Source organism: Scardinius erythrophthalmus, assembly GCF_964197995.2.
Source record: "Scardinius erythrophthalmus genome assembly, chromosome: 16".
NCBI lineage: Eukaryota > Metazoa > Chordata > Actinopteri > Cypriniformes > Leuciscidae > Scardinius > Scardinius erythrophthalmus.
Genome location: NC_138236.1, coordinates 3,402,075 through 3,420,559, shown reverse-complemented (window position 1 = coordinate 3,420,559; position 18,485 = coordinate 3,402,075). Strand labels below are relative to the sequence as shown.

Below are 18,485 nucleotides of genomic sequence, written 5' to 3'. Positions count from 1 at the left end.
AAGGTTTTTAAACAGAAATGATCACTGGAGTAAAAAAAAAAAGTGTGACAACTAGCCCCAGTGTCCTCTACACCGTGGTTCCAGAAGGTCATTTAAAATGTCTTACTTAAAAAGTCACTGCATAGATTTAAAAAAAAAAAAAAAACACTAATGTCTGAGAAACACAAGTTGAATAAGCGTCACTCAGGATCCCAAAATTTACCAATTCGTTCCAGCCGTGTAGAAGACACTGGGGCTAGTTGACACTTTTTTTTTTTTTACTCCAGTGATCATTTCAGTTTAAAAATCTTTGTGTGTGTGTGTGTGTGTGTGTGTGTGTGTGTGTGTGTGTGTGTGTACACAAACTCTAAACTCTTGACAAGTGTTATTCTCAACTAAAACTAAAAATGTAATTACTTTGGGTAGTTAAAATAAAGATGAAATAAAATATATATATTAGATGGGAAAAACTTAAAAATAAGAAATGTTTATTAATACATTTATTTTGATATGCTAATCAATTACTAAAAATGAAATAAAAATAAAGGCTAAATTGAATGGAAAAACCCACCTGAATAAAATCAACAAAAGCTCATAACAAAATAACTAAACTTAAAATGAAATTAAGCTTTATTTTAATTATAAAATAGGCTATAATATGAAATATATAAATAATGATAATATTAATTATAAAACAACACTAGTCTTGAATGTGATTGAACATTATTACCCATATTGTCACATTATATGGACTATATAGGCTTTTGTTACAAGGTCAGAAACCAGTTTTCTTTGAGTTTCGTTAGCACCAGTTTGACCACAGTTAATTTGTAACAGCGGTTTACAATGAAAAAATTACAATAAAAACTCAAACAAAGCAGGTTTTATTGAAAAAGTGTAAAGATTTATTTCATTTATGTTGAAAATACTGTTACAGTGAATGCATACACGTAATATGTAACCTCATAAATGTTTCTTTTAAACTGAGATTTGATTACATATACAGTAATAGGGCTGGGTATTGACACAAATTTCACAATTCAATTCGATTCAATATTGATTATTTTGGATATCAGGTACAATACATGGCAACTTTTCAAGGAAAACAAATGTCTTAACTAATGCTGTAAACTATGGGAGTCAGTTGTAGCCTATTGGCTTCATTAGCCTACTGTAATATTGAAGGTAAAAATTAACTGATTTGTATTTATATAACACTTTTATTTATTTTTATAATAATAAAGTTATATGAAATATAAACATTTAAATGGTGGCTATCATAACCTTGCTTTATTTATTTAAACATGCATTTAATATTGAAGAATATAAAAAATTATAATGAATATGTAATATGGTGCATATATTTAGCAAAATGCTCCTCTGTAGAGTTAATTTTTAACGCTGACTGACGAGTTTATGGTCACTGGATATGGTTTTTCTGAGGTAAATGTGACGTTACATGACATTGTTTCAAAGCTGATTTAGGCTACTGACGTCTTTCCACGGTTGAAACACTGATTGATTCCATGTGACATGATACGGACTTCGATAAGTTGTACTCTATCTTTTAACACACTTTCAGATGCTCATTCATGTTTATTTCACACTGTAACTGGTGTTATTAAGGCGGAAGAGAAGATCATGTGCTTCTCTAGAGCTGAGCCAGAGCGATCTCACGCCACAGCGCCAAAACTGTATTTTATGGTTTGGAATTTCATAAAAAAATGGACGTAATTTGAAATCTGAGACTTTGTTTCATATCAATAGCACAAAGATTATTACGATTTATTGGATGGGATGTCGCTACGATGTTCCATTCATTCATCAACTGAAAACAAGATGACTAGCCTAATCGATTCTTGGGATTTGCAAATGCAAATTAGCCTAAGGCTAACTCTGGTGTAATGCATCAAATGTTTACATTTATGTTTTTAATTGCACATGGTCCCTTTTAAATAAAATAAAATCAATCAATCAAAATCAATATTTTTTTACCCAGCCCTATACAGTAGCATGAAGAGACCCGTCCAAAACCTCAACCTGAATGAGACAACTGCAATGATTTTAATTTCTTGAATCATAAAGACGTAAACATATGTTTCCCAGAACTCTCTGCCTGTGTCAGCTGTGTATTATTAACCTTGTAAACTCTGTCTATATAAGTCCGGTTAATTCAGTCATTCATTTCTAAGTCTTGTATGTGTCACAACTGCATTTCTGAGCGCATCTTTGATTATCTGTTCCATGGTTTTGTCCCTGCCCTGGTATCTATTTGGATTGTTTGGCCGTGTTTTGGATTACGTCTTTTGATTAGTAATGGGAGAAATTAAGCTTTTCAAAGCTTTGAATCAATTGACCCTTTGCAGAGAGTTTGATTGACAGGCGATCTGACCGATCATAATCCGCCATCCGCCGAATCCGCCATTCAGGAGAGTTAGTAGATTAATGTCGGTGGATTAGAAACGGTGTGTACTGACATCTTTCCATGGTTAAAACAACATTCCTTCTTATATTCATTCATGTTTATTTGATGCTTTAAATGACATGAATTGGACATGGGTCACAACGTGCAAACGGACGGATACAGGCAACAAATCAGAATTGGGCATCAAGACCTGCAGTGTAAACGAGGCCTAAGTGAATGATGGATTTCAAAACATTTATGATGTAATGAAGCCTTGTTTACTGAAACCATGTGACTTTGGCAGTTTAAAACACGCGTCGAACCACTGATTCGAAACAAAAGATTCGTAAAGGTTTCGAAGCTTCATGAAGGAGTGTTTCGAAACCTCACATCACTACTTTGGATTACCCTTTAATAAACTACTGCGTTTGGATCCTCAGCCTTTCTGAGCAGTTTGTAACATTTATTATTATTGATATACTATTATTGTTTTCGGTAATATTTTCATTTAGATTTCCTTTTTTTCAATTTTGTTTTATGTCAGTTAATGTTTATATTATTTCAAGTAACATTTATGGTTTAGTTTTTGTATAACTTTATACTATTCAAGTCTTTCTCCTGTAAATTGCAATAGGTACTGATCTGTTGGCACATATAAATGTTTCTTAAACCAAAATATGACAGGTTGATTTGTAGTAGTTGTCCCGAGTCTCCTCTACTCATTTTAACCAGATCTTCACCTAAACTAGCTGGAAGCGTCTCATGCAGCAGGACTCACTCATGGAGAGCAGAAGCGTCCGTAAAACAAAATGCTCTTCGATGGATTGTGTCGAATGAAGAAAAGGAAAGGATGGTCTGCGTTGAAGACCCGCGGATAGGTCCAACAATCTGAAATTATGACGACGCCAGTGACTGCAGCCGCTTCGGTTCCTTCCTCGTTGACTTCAACAAAGGCTTTATGGATCACCTTCGACACCACCAGGTCGTTGTTGGAGGACATGCCTGAAAGATTCACCATTTTCTCATCAAAAACATCCTCCATTCCCATGCTGATCAGAAGACACTTCATGTCGTAGGTTTCCTCCATCTTGAATCTGGGCAGAGACACATCAACCTCTTCTTGACCCATGACTTCTGGTTTGGTCCATTCCATGAGCTTCTCGTAGGTCAGTGCCTTTTCAAGCTGGATAATAAGAGAGACATGTCAGATGAATAGTTGAAATAGACTAAATGAAAATTGCTCCACAAGTAAACATCTGACTTGTCACGGCTGGCTAATTAAGCATTCAAATCACCTTCTGAAGGCCAGTGGTGTCGTCTTCCATCTCGTTAGGAAGGATGATCAACATACTGAGATTATTCCCGACATACGGCAGCTCCAGAACCTGACTGTTGATCTCTGGGATGAAGGCCAGAGGAAAGTACTCCTTTTGATACATCATCTTCACTGGTTTAGTTTGATTCTGCCAAACATTAATGGAAACACATTATAACCCCTCATATTTCATCATGACTGTTAAAAATATTATTAAAATAATATTAAAAAAGAGCATGAAATCTCACCTTGTTCAGCTTAAACTGCCCATCTCTGGTGGCTTCCTTTGGGAATTTCATCTCCCAGTTTCCCTTGAAGTAGATGGCGTTCACCAAAACCAGTTTCGTCATCCCATCGATGGCTCCCTGTGGCACCAAGTCCTTGATCTTCTCTAAAATACAAATGGACATTGTTCACTTTGAGCAGTGATTTGAACTGGTTGGTTTGATATTGTTACTATAAAGCTCAACTCAAGAACCCATGAAGCCAAACATGGCCCTTGAAAAGTCATTTTCGCTGAAACTAAAGCACTGCAAAAAACATGAAATAACTTTTATTTGTAAGAGTGTAGAATAAGTTTCAAATTGAGAATAAGTTTATGCTGGATTTCACCTTGTGTTTTTGTCTCCACCCATTGGTTGATGTTGACACGAGCAGCCTCTGATTGGTTCTTGAAGTCCACCTTCTCCAGTCCGGCATCATAGTAGCTTTTTGCGTCATTGAGGAATTTCTGTAATACAGCAAACCGATTGAGGTGGAAGTGATATTATAGTTGAGAACATTTCCAGAACCTCCAGTGAATAAACCGAGTCTGACCTCAACAAACTGGTAGGATTGCTCTCCGTAGAGGCGGTTGGCGAGACTCAACTCATACGGGACTCCTGGTTTGTTCAGATCACTCATGAACTTGCTGAAGCTGGAATGAATTTGGTCTTCAGGTTTTTCCTCTGGACATTTCTGTTTGCATTAACAATATCAGATTTAATCAGTTGAATCAGACGAACCCAAAGGATAAATGCATCTCTACAGTAAATACAGCTGTTCATGCAACAGAACCTTGACAGAATGTTTGCTAAAGTTCTGAGAACGTTCCCTGTTAACTGGGTTAGTGTTTGATGTAGATATTCATACGAAACCTTGAGTTCAGCAGGAGTCTGAGGATTCTGGGTTTGCTGCATCATTGGTGGTTCATTGTTAAAGCCCAGGACCTACACAGCATTGATATGGTAGAGTTAATAAAGATAACTTCAACATATATTGTGAATGCACAACTCAAATGCTCATTAGAATAGTTTCAAATGTTCTAGAAAAGACAATGAAGAACTGATGATGTCAAACACATTCTTTGTAGATTTTGGCCCTCAGGCCTTTGATAATTAAATTAGTGGAAAGAGTGATTAATTGCTGGCACTTTACTGTTTATGCCATGCCTGGAACTCAGTTTACATGTGGTGCGTCCAGAATCGAAATCGCAAGTTTATTTATATAGCACATTTCATACACAATGGTAATTCAAAGTGCTTTACATAGAAGAAAATAAAATAATCAAAAGAAATAAGAATAATTAAAACAGTTTTGAATAAAAAATAAAATAAAATACAGTACAAATAGTCGGACGAACAGTGGCACAGTGCTCATTCAGTAAATGCACAGCTAAACAGAAGTGTTTTGAGTCTGGATTAGTACGCACTAATGCAAAACTGTCTGGTTACTGATTATCTTCTAAATATCCTCCTTTCTGTTCAGCAGAAGAAAGAAATTCATACAGGTTTGAAACAACATGAGGGTGAGTATATGATGACAGAATTTTCATTTTAAAAGTGAACTTCTCCTTTAAATATAATTTACAGTATAACTCGCCTCAATTTTGTCATTTTTAAAGCATCCAAAGACAAGAGGCAGAATCACCCTACAATCTATGATGTGGCCTAGGGGACGGGAAAGGTGTTTTTTTTTTGTTTGTTTTTTTTTAAATCAGCTTAGTCTTTTCTCTGCTTGTGTATTACATGGTATGGTAGTTGCTCAGCCTGGATACATTAATTAGCTAACAAAATTTGAAATGTAGGCTAAGTTATTTGTATTAAAGCATTAATAGGATGTGAGGTCCATTTATCAGCGCGACACTAAAACAGGTAGTAGTAATGGCTACTTGAAACATGAGTACAAAAACAAAACAAAAAAAAAACAGATGCATCCCCCATGTAGGCTATCCAGTAGGTGGGGGTAATACGGAGTGAGCAGCAAAATGCCTTTTATTTATAAATTTTGACAATTTTTGGTGTAAAAATCATACTAACATCATAAGTGCACCCCAGGAAACATAAAAAAATAATAAAACAATGCAGTTCATGACCAATTTAAAATCTGGAACGCATGCACTCGTTGTGTCAACTTGCTTCCTGGTTCCTCTGTCTGTCTACTTTTACTGTTGTGTGAGTGTGTGAGATCACCTTAATCATCTGATCTGCTGTGTTTCCTCTTGCACCGAGCGACACCATGGCCAGAGCCGAGGAGAAGCTGACAGGAGAGAAGAACACATTTCCTGATGCGTTTCCTCCGCTGATCTCCTTGAACAGGTTGAGGGAGAACTGTGTGTTTGCTGCAGTCAAAGACTCCATTTTCACAAGCTAGAAAGTAAGAGAGAGAGAAAGATGATCAGCATAACAATGTGAACATCCCAAACAGAGCATTGCTCAGTTCAGTAGTCTGTTCTATTCAAGCACTACCTAGTTTTTTTTAGCAGGAACGATGATGTTTCCCCAGAGGTGAAAGAATGATCTGCTGAGTCACTAAGTTTCATTCTTTCAAACGTTGTCTCGCCCTGAAGAGCCTATCAAATCCAGCCCAAACGTATCGGGTTACTCAACCATTATGGGATTAATATCCTGCCATGATTCAAAACTGAAAATAAAGTTCTGAAAGGTTGAAACTAAGTGTTCGAAAACTCAAAATCTTACAAAAAAAAGTTTTGCAAGATCGAAAAATAAGATTTGCAAGCTTGCAAAATGTTAAAATATATATATATATATATATCTCTGCAAACATTATGTTGTTTTTGAGCTTTCCTTCTTCAGAACTGCAACTTTTTTTTTTACGATGTTGCGCAAACAATTTTTCAGAGTTTCAAATTTGTCAGTGTTCTCCCATTGTATTAGTTTGTTTTCCAGGTTTGAAACCTTGTAAATGGTGATCTGAAAACTGGTGCGCGAATGTGTGAAAAAAAAGTTTTGAAACTCTGAAAACAGAGTTTTGCAGGCTTGCAAAGTGGTAAAAAAAAATATATCTCCGCAAACATCATTTTGTTTTGAATTTTTTTTTTTTTTTTTTTTTACAAAATGTAAAAAAAAAATATATAGCCTATCTCTGCAAACATTATGTTGCTTTTGAGTTTTCCTTCCTCAGAAGTGCAACACCCTTTTTTACGATGTTGCGCAAACAATTTTTCAGAGTTTCAAATTTGTCAGTGTTCTTCCATTGTATTAGTTTGTTTTCTTGAAACCTTGTAAATGGTGATCTGAAAACTGGTGTGAGAATAGGTGAAAAAAAGTTTTGAAACTCTGAAAACTGAGGTTCGAAAGGGCGAAACTTATTACATTACATTACATTTGCACTCCTATTGCAGACTATTTTTTCAGAGCTGAGTTTACAACACCCACTTTGCGGAGATACGCCCACACAGTTGCGAGCTTGCGACTCATGTGATTTGTGGCAGCGTTGTCACGCAGCTCTAGCCTGGTTCTACCAGACTCTCGTACATTTCATTTGTACAGAGAGTCTGGCCTCGCTCCATTGAGAAGCGTTTACTTCCTTGTAGGCGGGTTCTCTGTTAAAGTTCAAAACTATTGGATCTGCCCAGAGTCACTCAGGATCTGCCATAGCCAATCGCTAACGTGTGGTCGTCCGAATGATCAGAGGATTATGTTTAGAATAAGATGTCTATCTTTTATAAAGTTTATAAAGCAACGAGAATACTTTTTGTGCGCAAAAACAAACAAAAAAACGACTTTATTCCACTATTCATTTCCTTCTCTCTGTTCCTCGAGTCTTGATAAAGCAGCGCGTCTGTGTGTTGTACGTCACACGTAGGCTCACTATTGGCCGACGCTAGTCATGTGTGTGATCACATCAACGTCATCGTTCTCAGCCACTCCCTCTATTCGCTGATTGGTCCTACAAAAAATTTGTTTCTGGAAACCTAAGAATATACAGCAGTCCCAGACGTAGTACTGACGGAAAATGAAATTGAGCGGAAGTACGTTGGAGGGCGGAGCTAACGCAGCTCTGCTCTGAAACTGAAGACTGAGCAAAAATTAAGCTTCGCAACTTCGAAACTTAAACAAAAAGCCTGGAGGGAGGGCCTTCTGCTCTTGGCCAATGCTTTGCTGTCTGCTGACGTACTGTACGTCATATTCAGGCGAGGCAAAGCGCATCTCAAACAAACTTATTGGCTTCTGTGCGTCAGATGCCATGTCACTTAAAGGAGAACTCCGGTCAATTTTAGCATTGAGCTCATTTTTTTGTACATTTGGAGTGCTGTCAATACAGAGAACAACGACAAAAATCGGTGTTGCCTACACCGTGTTATCCTCTTTTTAAAATTTGCACCCTGTTGATTTCAATGGGGCAAGTACTAAACCTGCTTTTAGCCTCTTAACATCCTTGATGTGTCATTACAAGTGCACAGCCAATGTGAGTGATTCCTTCGGAGTGAACACGGGTGAATCTGACTGCAGTAGATGTGAAAGATATGAATAAAAATGATATTTATTTAGCCAGCGCTCATACCTGTATTTACATCCTGTTTTCGGTCAAAGTCCATAGTAATCGATTGTCGAGTTCACGCGCATAGGTTTAGTACCTATGATCACGATTTTTGATTTTTGTCGTTGTTCTCTGTATTGACAGCACTCCAAATGTACAAAAAAATGTACATGCTCAATGTTAAAATTGACCGGAGTTCTCCTTTCATGTTAAAACTGCTACTGCAGATTTCGACGCCAGGAAAATATAAAAAGCAAATTTGACTGTGAACGCTTTATATAAAGACAATATAGGAAGGTCTAAATCCGGGTGATCACTTATATCAATATTATATATCGTCATATCGTCCAGCCCTAAAACTTTTATAGTTCGCAGTGTTTATTTAAAAACATCAAATTATGCAAAATATAAGATGGTAAATATTTAATTGACGATTTGTCAATACAATATATAACAATACAATATATAGGGTATGATTTTACCCCAAAAGTCAACATATTGACACAAAATGACAACTGCAAATCCACGTTTCTCTGCCTGGAGTCGCTATTTCTGTGAATTGCAGGCTGCTAAATGTCAATAAAAATTTAAAAAGGAGAAAAATGCCTCGCATGTGTGCAATGATAAATTTTTCTAATAGTGGGCAAAGGGTTGTCCTATTTCTCGAGAGAAAAGAAAGTGCAGAGCGCGAAAGCAAAGCACCAAAGCGACTGAAGGATTGCCGTAAAGCAGTATCTCTGGTCGTACGATGTGTGTGACTTCATTGACATTTTAAAAGACTTTTTAAATCAATAAGTGACTCTAAAAAATCTAACACCCAGCAATGTGTAATTTCTTTGAATCTCCTTTCGAATACAATATTCAAATTACAAAAAATTATATCCTGAGAAAAGTGGATTTTGAGTGGTATAGCTCCATAGACCTCCATTCATTCTGCACTCGGTCCTGTGAGCGCCCTCATATGGAACTAGAGTGGAACTGCAAACAGTTCAGAAGCCGGAAGTTTACTGAGAGTGGAAGTTCTCCCCTTATTAGACAATAGGCTTGTTTGAGATGAGCAAAATCTGCGCAGAATCGATCACCGGTGATCAGCGCGAGATGGATGCCGGTTAGAAATGTGTCCGAGTGCGGTCCGCCTTGCTCTGATGTCATGCTGACGTATGTCAAAAATCTCTCGCGAGCGCAAGGCACACCTGTCGGATTCTGCAGTCGCGCGCAGTTGCTCTCCACCGACTGCGCTGATCAAAAGCATGATGGGAAATGACTTGCTGACGACACAGCTTAATGTTCATTGGTTTAAACAACCGTGATGTATTGTTCTCTTTTAAAATGTTTGATTTTAAAACTCTGATATCATGTTTTATGTGTATACGTTATGTGATAATATTCCCAAACTATCTCAGTGCGATCTCTATGGGTTATGCAATGTAATTTTTATGTAAAAAAAGAAAAAAAAAACACGTCTGTATTAAAGAAAAAAGACTGATAAACATGTATTATATAAGTAGGCTACTTTGGGTGTCTTGTTCATTATATTTATTTTCATATAAAAGCAACAGAACTTAAATTCCATCCAGTTTATTAGCAACACTGTGCAGGAGCGTGAATCCAGTGAATCCCGCGATATCCGCCTTCGATCTCGCAGGTGTCAGATCCACTGCGAGAAGAGAGAACTGTCCGGCTTGCCTGCGCTTTTTTCACTCCTCCCCTCACTGCAGCCGCCTACTCTCGCATACATTTCAGGCGAGGCGAGGCGCATCTCAAACAAGCTTATTGGCTTCTGTGCGTCAGATACCATGCTAAAACTGCTACTGCAGATTTCGACGAGAAATACAAAAAGCAAATTTGCCTGTGAACGCTTTAAAGACAATATAGGAAGGTCTAAATCCGGGTGATCACTTATATCAATATTATATATCGTCATATCGTCCAGCCCTAAAACTTTTATAGTTCGCAGTGTTTATTTAAAAACATCAAATTATGCAAAATATAAGGTGGTAAATATTTAATTGATGATTTGTCAATACAATAACAATACAATATAGGGTATGATTTTACCCCAAAAGTCAACATATTGACACAAAATGACAACTGCAAATCCACGTTTCTCTGCCTGGAGTCGCTATTTCTGTGAATTGCAGCGATTCATTTGCTTCTCTTTGCTGTAGCTTTCGACAGTCTGTATAAATATATCCCAGATTTCTGTCAAATCTATTTGTACAGTCAATCTCAAAGCTCTTTCCCATTTTAGATGTGTTGTGTGTGTTTTTCGCGCGCATTCACGCTGAAATCCAATGCTACTTAGTCTTTTGCCACTCAGTGGGCGTAACCGCAGTCACTCCGGCCGGCAGTGACGTCACACACATCTCCTCTCATTCCCTCCTCTCAACCCGAGACGTTTGGGCTGGATTTGGTTTAGAGGATGGCCTCTTCAGGGAGACACAACGTTTATAAGAACGAAATTTGTGACTCAGCAAATCATTCTTTCACCTCTGGGGAAACTTCATCGTTCCTGCTAAAAAAAATCTAGGTAGTGCTTGAATAGAACAGATTTTTTACATTACAGTTCTGTATGTGTAATGATGAAAATGATGCAGAAACTGCTGTTCTAGTGCTGTACTGTCATATGAAAGATAATGCATTGATTTTTGTTTTTCTTAGACAAGCATGTGATGTTGTTTATATAGGAAAGGACAACTGAACTGAGCAATGCTCTGTTTTTCACTTTGTTATGCTGATCATCTCTCTCTCTCTCTCTCTCTCTCTCTCTCTCTCTCTCTCTCTCTCTCTCTCTCTCTCTCTCTCTCTCTCTCTTACTTTCTAGCTTGTGAAAATGGAGTCTTTGACTGCAGCAAACACACAGTTCTCCCTCAACCTGTTCAAGGAGATCAGCGGAGGAAACGCATCAGGAAATGTGTTCTACTCTCCTGTCAGCATCTCCTCGGCTCTGGCCATGGTGTCGCTCGGTGCAAGAGGAAACACAGCAGATCAGATGATTAAGGTGATCTTACACAATATACTTTTAAAAGAGGGTGACGAGAGAGTAGACTGAGACAGAGGGAGCAGGAAGTGATGCAAGCCTTTTATTGTTTTATAATGTTTGCGGGGCTGCACTTATAATGTTAATAGGATTTTTACTTTAAACATTTTTTTCATCATTTATATATAAAAGGCATTTTTTCTACACTTCTTTTTCTTTTTCTTCTTCCTCTTGTTAATGGCCGCTCACTCATTAGGAGTATTATCGCCACATACTGTATCTTGTGAGACTTCAGTGTAAACTGCCACAGCTGAGTATTACATGTGGGACTCTATCGTAAACGTTTACCACGTTTTTACTATTACAGCTCTCAAGGTTAATTAATCGTGTTGTTTGTTGATATTATATTTAGATAACCTATCCACCATGTTTTTACTGTCACGTGACCAACCAGAGTCAGTTGCGTCGCTTCACTGCCATTCATAAATCCTCTCCCGTGGCCTCATGGGATAGTAAAGTGTCCATCGAATGCGCACTTCAGAACCTTGGAAGTAGTAGTAGGTCATCCGGGTACTTTCCACTTACTGTGTTTCAAATACAGTGCATACTAATCCAGACTCAAAACACTTCTGTTTAGCTGTGCATTTACTGAATGAGCACTGTGCCACTGTTCGTCCGACTATTTGTAGCGTATTTTCTTTTCTTTTTTATTCAAAACTGTTTTAATTATTCTTATTGCTTTTGATTATTTTATTTTCTTCTATATAAAGCACTTTGAATTACCATTGTTTATGAAATGTGCTATATAAATAAACTTGCCTTGCTTTACTCTTTTGGCGTAGGGAAGTATTCGATTCTGGACGCACCACATGTAAACTGAGTTCCAGGCATGGCATAAACAGTAAAGTGCCAGCAATTAATCACTCTTTCCACTCATTTAATTATCAAAGGCCTGAGGGCCAAAATCAACAAAGAATGTGTTTGACATCATCAGTTCTTCATTGTCTTTTCTAGAACATTTGAAACTATTCTAATGAGCATTTGAGTTGTGCATTCACAATATGTTAAAGTTATCTTTATTAACTCTACCATATCAATGCTGTGTAGGTCCTGGGCTTTAACAGTGAACCACCAATGATGCAGCAAACCCAGAATCCTCAGACTCCTGCTGAACTCAAGGTTTCGTATGAATATATTTACATCAAACACTAACCCAGTTAACAGGGAACGTTCTCAGAACTTTAGCTAACATTCTGTCAAGGTTCTGTTGCATGAACAGCTGTATTTACTGTAGAGATGCCTGTATCCTTTGGGTTCGTCTGATTCAACTGATTAAATCTGATATTGTTTATGCAAACAGAAATGTCCAGAAGAAAAACCTGAGGACCAAATTCATTCCAGCTTCAGCAAGTTCATGAGTGAGCTGAACAAACCAGGAGTCCCGTATGTGTTGAGTCTCGCCAACCGCCTCTACGGAGAGCAATCCTACCAGTTTGTTGAGGTCAGACTCGGTTTATTCACTGGAGGTTCTGGAAATGTTCTCAACTCTAATATCACTTCCACCTCAATCGGTTTGCTGTATTACAGAAATTCCTCGATGACGCAAAAAGCTACTATGATGCTGGACTGGAGAAGGTGGACTTCAAGAACCAATCAGAGGATGCTCGTGTCAACATCAACCAATGGGTGGAGACAAAAACACAAGGTGAAATCCAGCATAAACTTATTCTCAATTTGAAACTTATTCTACACTCTTACAAATAAAAGTTATTTCATGTTTTTGCAGCACTTTAGATTCAGCGAAAATGTCTTTTCAAGGGCCATGTTTGGCTTCATGGGTTCTAGAGTTGAGCTTTATAGTAACAATATCAAACCAACCAGTTCAAATCACTGCTCAAAGTGAACAATGTCCATTTGTATTTTAGAGAAGATCAAGGACTTGGTGCCACAGGGAGCCATCGATGAGATGACGAAACTGGTTTTGGTGAACGCCATCTACTTCAAAGGAAACTGGGAGATGAAATTCCCAAAGGAAGACACCAGAGATGGGCAGTTTAAGCTGAGCAAGGTGAGATTTCATGCTCTTTTTAAAATATTTGTAACAGTCATGATGAAATCTGAGGGGTTATAATGTGTTTCCATTGATGCTTGGCAGAATAAAACTAAACCAGTGAAGATGATGTATCGAAAGGAGGACTTTCCTCTGGCCTTCATCCCAGAGATCAACAGTCAGGTTCTGGAGCTGCCGTATGTCGGGAAGAATCTCAGTATGTTGATCATCCTTCCTAACGAGATGGAAGACGACACCACTGGCCTTCAGAAGGTGATTTAAATGCTTAATTAGCCAGCCGTGACCAGTCAGATGTACTTGTGGAGCAGTTTTCATTTTGACTATTTCAACTATTTCTCTGACATGTCTCTCTTATTATCCAGATTGAAAAGGCACTGACCTACGAGAAGCTCATGGAATGGACCAAACCAGAAGTCATGAATCAACCAGAGGTTGAAGTGTCTCTGCCCAGATTCAAGATGGAGGAAACCTACGACATGAAGAGTCTTCTGATCAGCATGGGAATGGAGGATGTTTTTGATGAGAAAAAAGTGAATCTTTCAGGCATGTCCTCCGACAACGACCTGGTGGTGTCGAAGGTGATCCATAAAGCCTTTGTTGAAGTCAACGAGGAAGGAACCGAGGCGGCTGCAGTCACTGGCGTCGTCTTTTACGGATGTTGTGATATCCTCCCGCAGGTCTTTAACGCAGACCATCCTTTCCTTTTCTTCATCCGACACAATCCAACCAAGAGCATTTTGTTTTACGGACGCTTCTGCTCTCCATGAGTGAGTCCTGCTGCATGAGACGCTTCCAGCTAGTTTAGGTGATGATCTGGTTAAAATGAGTAGAGGAGACTCGGGACAACTACTACAAATTAACCTGTCATATTTTGGTTTAAGAAACATTTATATGTGCCAACAGATCAGTACCTATTGCAATTTACAGGAGAAAGACTTATTAAATTAATAGTATAAAGTTGTACAAAAACTAAACCATAAGTGTTACTTGAAATAATATTAACATTAACTGACATAAAAAAATAGAAAAATAATAATAATAAATGTTACAAACTGCTCAGAAAGGCTGAGGATCCAAACGCAGTAGTTTATTAAAGGGTAATCCAAAGTAGTGATGTGAGGTTTCGAAACACTCCTTCATGAAGCTTCGAAACCTTTACGAATCTTTTGTTTCGAATCAGTGGTTCGACGCGTGTTTTAAAAGTCACATGGTTTCAGTAAACAAGGCTTCATTACATCATAAATGTTTCGAAATCCATCATTCACTTAGGCCTCGTTTACACTGCAGGTCTTGATGCCCAATTCTGATTTGTTGCCTGTATCCGTCCGTTTGCACGTTGTGACCCATGCAGTGCTTTATTTGTAAAGTGGGAGGTCCCGGAGCGCAGAGGGGGGGTGGATCCGGCGACTCAAAACGGGGGTTGGAGGTAACGGAACAAAAAAAATAAATAATAATAATTACACTGCCTACGTAGCTTCTCTGCAGGGACAGCGCCAGCTGAGTGGGTGCTATAGATAGATCATTGACGGGGAGCTGCGCAAAACTTGGCCACTAAATATTTAATATTCAGTTATGTTAATGATCACAATTAAAGTTTTAATTTTATTAAATTGAACAAGTAGGCTACTTAAATAACATTCAGCATTCAATCAAATATTCTAAAAGATGTAGGCTATTATTAATAATAATGTTTATTTATTTTATTACAGATAGAACAAATAAATTAATAATAATGACTGTTATTTCAACAAAATATCTCGTTATTTCGAAATAATATGTGTGCGTGCATCTGTAAATCCGGTGACGCGTGTATTGATTTTTATTAATAAAAACAATAAAGTGTTTTCTCTAAAAGTGTCGACTCAGCTGCAAAGATGAAGTTGACGATCGCCATCTCCGTGTGAACGCACTTATAGAGAGAAATGCACATAAATAGGCCTAATGGATTACATAATCAGAGAGTAGCCTTTTTCCTTTTTCGTTTTGAATTATTTCGTTTAAAGACATTTCAAGCTTTGTGTATTTGATGTATTTGTCATGTCTGTGTGAGGCATACACTGAGTTTCGTGCTGCAGTTCACGTGCAATGCAAGTGAGCGCGCTGGCGCCTCCGTTATATTTTTTTCGTATTCAATAAATAGGCCTACAGGCAAATGGTTGATGAAAATTTGATTAAAATTAAGATACAATTTATACAAAACGAAATTCACTTTAAAGAAAGGCTTTCTAAACAACTTCAACTTCAACGGACAAAATCATGTCTGACCCGCTCCATGTCTCATATTGCGCATCCTATCTTACTCGGTCGTGCTGTTCACTTTTCATAAATCAACATAAATGAAAAAAAAACAAAAACATTATAATATTTTAACAAATATGAAACTAAATGTGCTTTTTTAATGGCTACAACGGCATAGTAGGCCTACATACTCTCTATTTGTACACATTTCTGCACATTAATTTAATTCTGAATTTTGCACACACAAGTGAAAGGCATTTGTTCAGATCAAGTTCACGGATAATTGTGCGTTATTAATCATTATGATACTAAAATCCTGACAAATATGCTATGTACAAAAAATCAGATGAGCCCATAATATGAACGCATTTACACGTTAAGCATTTTCCTCCCATATATAGAAAACCATTATAAGAACGCTTAATGTGGCAGATTAGAATGTCCCCTTATTATGTCGAAATAACGAGATATAATGTCGATACTAGGCTACTGTGTCCACCGTGGTCTCCTTTTTGATCAGCAGAAACGATTTTTGCTTGTTTGGGATCTGACTGTCTATAGCGTCTTTTTGACATTTTTCCCCTGAGTGAAACGATCGAGGCTAACATCAATCTCAACTCGTACAACAAGCGCGCAAGTCATGTGTCACAAACATTGAACACTAAAACAGTAATTTTATTTTATTTAGGCAATTAATTTTATTGACACGGGAGGTGCCGGATCCAATAAAAAAGGTTCCGGATCCATTGTCGGAGGTGCCGGAACATGTTCCGGCGTGTTCCGGCTCAAATTAAGCCCTGGACCCATGTCCAATTCATGTCATTTAAAGCATCAAATAAACATGAATGAATATAAGAAGGAATGTTGTACAGTACACACCGTTTTTCAAGTTCTAATCCACCGACATTAATCTACTAACTCTCCTGACTGCTTTGTCGGACAAAAATAGCGGATTCTGCGGATGGCGGATTATGATTGGTCAGATCGCCTGTCAATCAAACTCTCTGCAAAGGGTCAATTGATTCAAATCTTTGAAAAGCTTAAAGGGGTCATATAATGGTACATGCACTTTTACAAGTTGATTGCACTGAAATGTCTGTTGGCAGTGCCTGTACACAACCATCCTATCATGATTAAAATCCATCCAGTGGTTTTGTTTTAATCTCCTTATATGTTTGACCATCTATGAAATCAAGCCGTTCGATATTGTGACGTCATAAGATCGTACGCCCCTCCCGCGATTGCTGAGTGACAGCCGTGCTTCAACACAAGACCCGCCCTGAGCAAGCTGTGACAGCCGTCGTCATACTAGTCCGCCATTGTTGATATGCTGGAGTAGAATGGCGTCTACGCGATTGTGGTGTTCTGTTCTTAGATGTAATAAGGAACACAGCAGTCATTTGGATGTTCCTAAATCTGAGCCGTTATAGATGCAGTGGCTGAGTTTTGTTTTTGAAGCAATATGCCCAAAGGATTGACGCGGGGATTCCCTCACGGGGATTCCCCACGATCGTCCATGCTTTCATGTTTACGCGAATCATTTCACACCAGACAGCTTTACAAACGAGAAAAAACGGATTGGTACCAACGTGTTACTGCTGAACCTCCAGAAGATGTGAGTGTAATGTTTTATTAACCTTTATATTAGTATTTATATTAATCTTTGCGAAATTTGCAAACCTTGCTGCAGGCTTCACGATGAATGCATCTAAGGTTTACACTCAGGGTACATTACGGCATGTTTTCTATGTACGACGTTCTCAATATAATTCATAATCCCACGTTTATAATGAACAACACGTGGTTATTGTGTTACAAACGGTGTACGCACAGAACAGAGGGGCGGGGTGAGCAAAGCTCATTATCATTTAAAGACACATGCACTGAAACGGCGTGCTGAAAACAGAGCTGTTTTTGACCAGGTAAAATTAGTGTTTTCTTACAATACTAATGAGAATTTTTAATTAAAGTATATTACAAACTTTTAATTTAGACCCTAAAGAATCATATTAGCTTGTACAAAAATGGCATTATATGACCCCTTTAATTTTTCCCATTACTAATCAAAAGACGTAATCCAAAACAGGCAAAAGGTCAAAACATGGGCAAACAATCCAAATAGAAACCAGGGCAGGGACAAACCATGGAACAGATAATCAAAGATGCGCTCAGAAATGCAGTTGTGACACATACAAGACTTAGAAATGAATGACTGAATTAACAAGGACTTATATAGACAGAGTTTACAAGGTTAATAATACACAGCTGACACAGGCAGAGAGTTCTGGGAAACATATGTTTATGTGTTTATGATTGAAGAAATGAAAATCATTGCAGTTGTCTTGAGTCTCATTCAGGTTGAGGTTTTGGACGGGTCTCTTCATACTACTGTATAGGGCTGGGTAAAAAAATATTGATTTTCATTTTTTTGAACCGATATCGATTTTTAAATCCCAAGAATCGATTAGGCTAGTCATCCTGTTTTCAGTTGATGTAGCGACATGCCGACATCCCATCCAATAAATCGCAATAATCTTTGTGCTTTGTTACTATTGATATGAAACAGTCTTCAATGATATGGATGTAGTCTTCAAATTACGGCCATTTTCGTACAAAATTCAAAACCATAAATACAGTTTCGGCGCTGTGGCGTGAGATCGCTCTGGCGCAGCTGAAGATCTTCTCTTCCGCCTTAGTAACACCAGTTACAGCGCGAAATAAACATGAATGAGCATCT

At 37.9% G+C, this 18,485-nt stretch overlaps 2 protein-coding genes across 4 annotated transcripts; one reads left to right on the top strand and one right to left on the bottom strand.

Moving 5' to 3' along the window:
- Nucleotides 1-2,488: 2,488 nt before the first annotated feature.
- Nucleotides 2,489-6,525, bottom strand: LOC308704928 (leukocyte elastase inhibitor-like). Of its 2 annotated transcripts, XM_081389622.1 has the most exons (8): nt 6,425-6,525; nt 6,149-6,325; nt 4,835-4,906; nt 4,515-4,655; nt 4,311-4,428; nt 3,947-4,089; nt 3,679-3,846; nt 2,489-3,566 (listed from the first exon to the last, which is right to left on the bottom strand). In XM_081389622.1, exons 2-8 carry the CDS (start codon nt 6,314-6,316, stop codon nt 3,162-3,164), a joined length of 1,215 nt encoding a protein of 404 aa, XP_081245748.1. In that variant the 5' UTR covers nt 6,317-6,325; nt 6,425-6,525; the 3' UTR covers nt 2,489-3,161. The 2 variants fall into 2 exon arrangements, with proteins under 2 accessions (XP_081245748.1, XP_081245749.1); XM_081389623.1 differs by lacking the exons at nt 6,149-6,325; nt 6,425-6,525 and adding an exon at nt 5,115-5,164 and having other exon boundaries at nt 2,921-3,566.
- Nucleotides 6,526-11,285: 4,760 nt separating this feature from the next.
- LOC308704927 (leukocyte elastase inhibitor-like) lies at nt 11,286-15,839 on the top strand. Of its 2 annotated transcripts, none has more exons than XM_081389620.1 (7): nt 11,286-11,460; nt 12,547-12,618; nt 12,800-12,940; nt 13,027-13,144; nt 13,365-13,507; nt 13,595-13,762; nt 13,873-15,839. In XM_081389620.1, the coding sequence occupies exons 1-7, from the start codon at nt 11,293-11,295 to the stop codon at nt 14,275-14,277; spliced, it is 1,215 nt and encodes a 404-aa protein (XP_081245746.1). In that variant the 5' UTR covers nt 11,286-11,292; the 3' UTR covers nt 14,278-15,839. The 2 variants fall into 2 exon arrangements, with proteins under 2 accessions (XP_081245746.1, XP_081245747.1); XM_081389621.1 differs by lacking the exon at nt 11,286-11,460 and adding an exon at nt 12,233-12,340.
- The last annotated feature ends 2,646 nt before the right edge of the window (nt 15,840-18,485 follow it).

Excerpts from the sequence above, each read along its gene's own strand:
- LOC308704928 (XM_081389622.1), bottom strand. The coding sequence starts at position 6,316 with ATGGAGTCTTTGACTGCAGCAAACACACAGTTCTCCCTCAACCTGTTC. Across the intron at positions 4,656-4,834 it reads AGACTCCTGCTGAACTCAAG|AAATGTCCAGAGGAAAAACC; the intron begins GTTTCGTATGAA and ends TAATGCAAACAG. Across the intron at positions 4,090-4,310 it reads GGTGGAGACAAAAACACAAG|AGAAGATCAAGGACTTGGTG; the intron begins GTGAAATCCAGC and ends TTTGTATTTTAG.
- LOC308704927 (XM_081389620.1), top strand. The coding sequence starts at position 11,293 with ATGGAGTCTTTGACTGCAGCAAACACACAGTTCTCCCTCAACCTGTTC. Across the intron at positions 11,461-12,546 it reads CAGCAGATCAGATGATTAAG|GTCCTGGGCTTTAACAGTGA; the intron begins GTGATCTTACAC and ends AATGCTGTGTAG. Across the intron at positions 13,145-13,364 it reads GGTGGAGACAAAAACACAAG|AGAAGATCAAGGACTTGGTG; the intron begins GTGAAATCCAGC and ends TTTGTATTTTAG.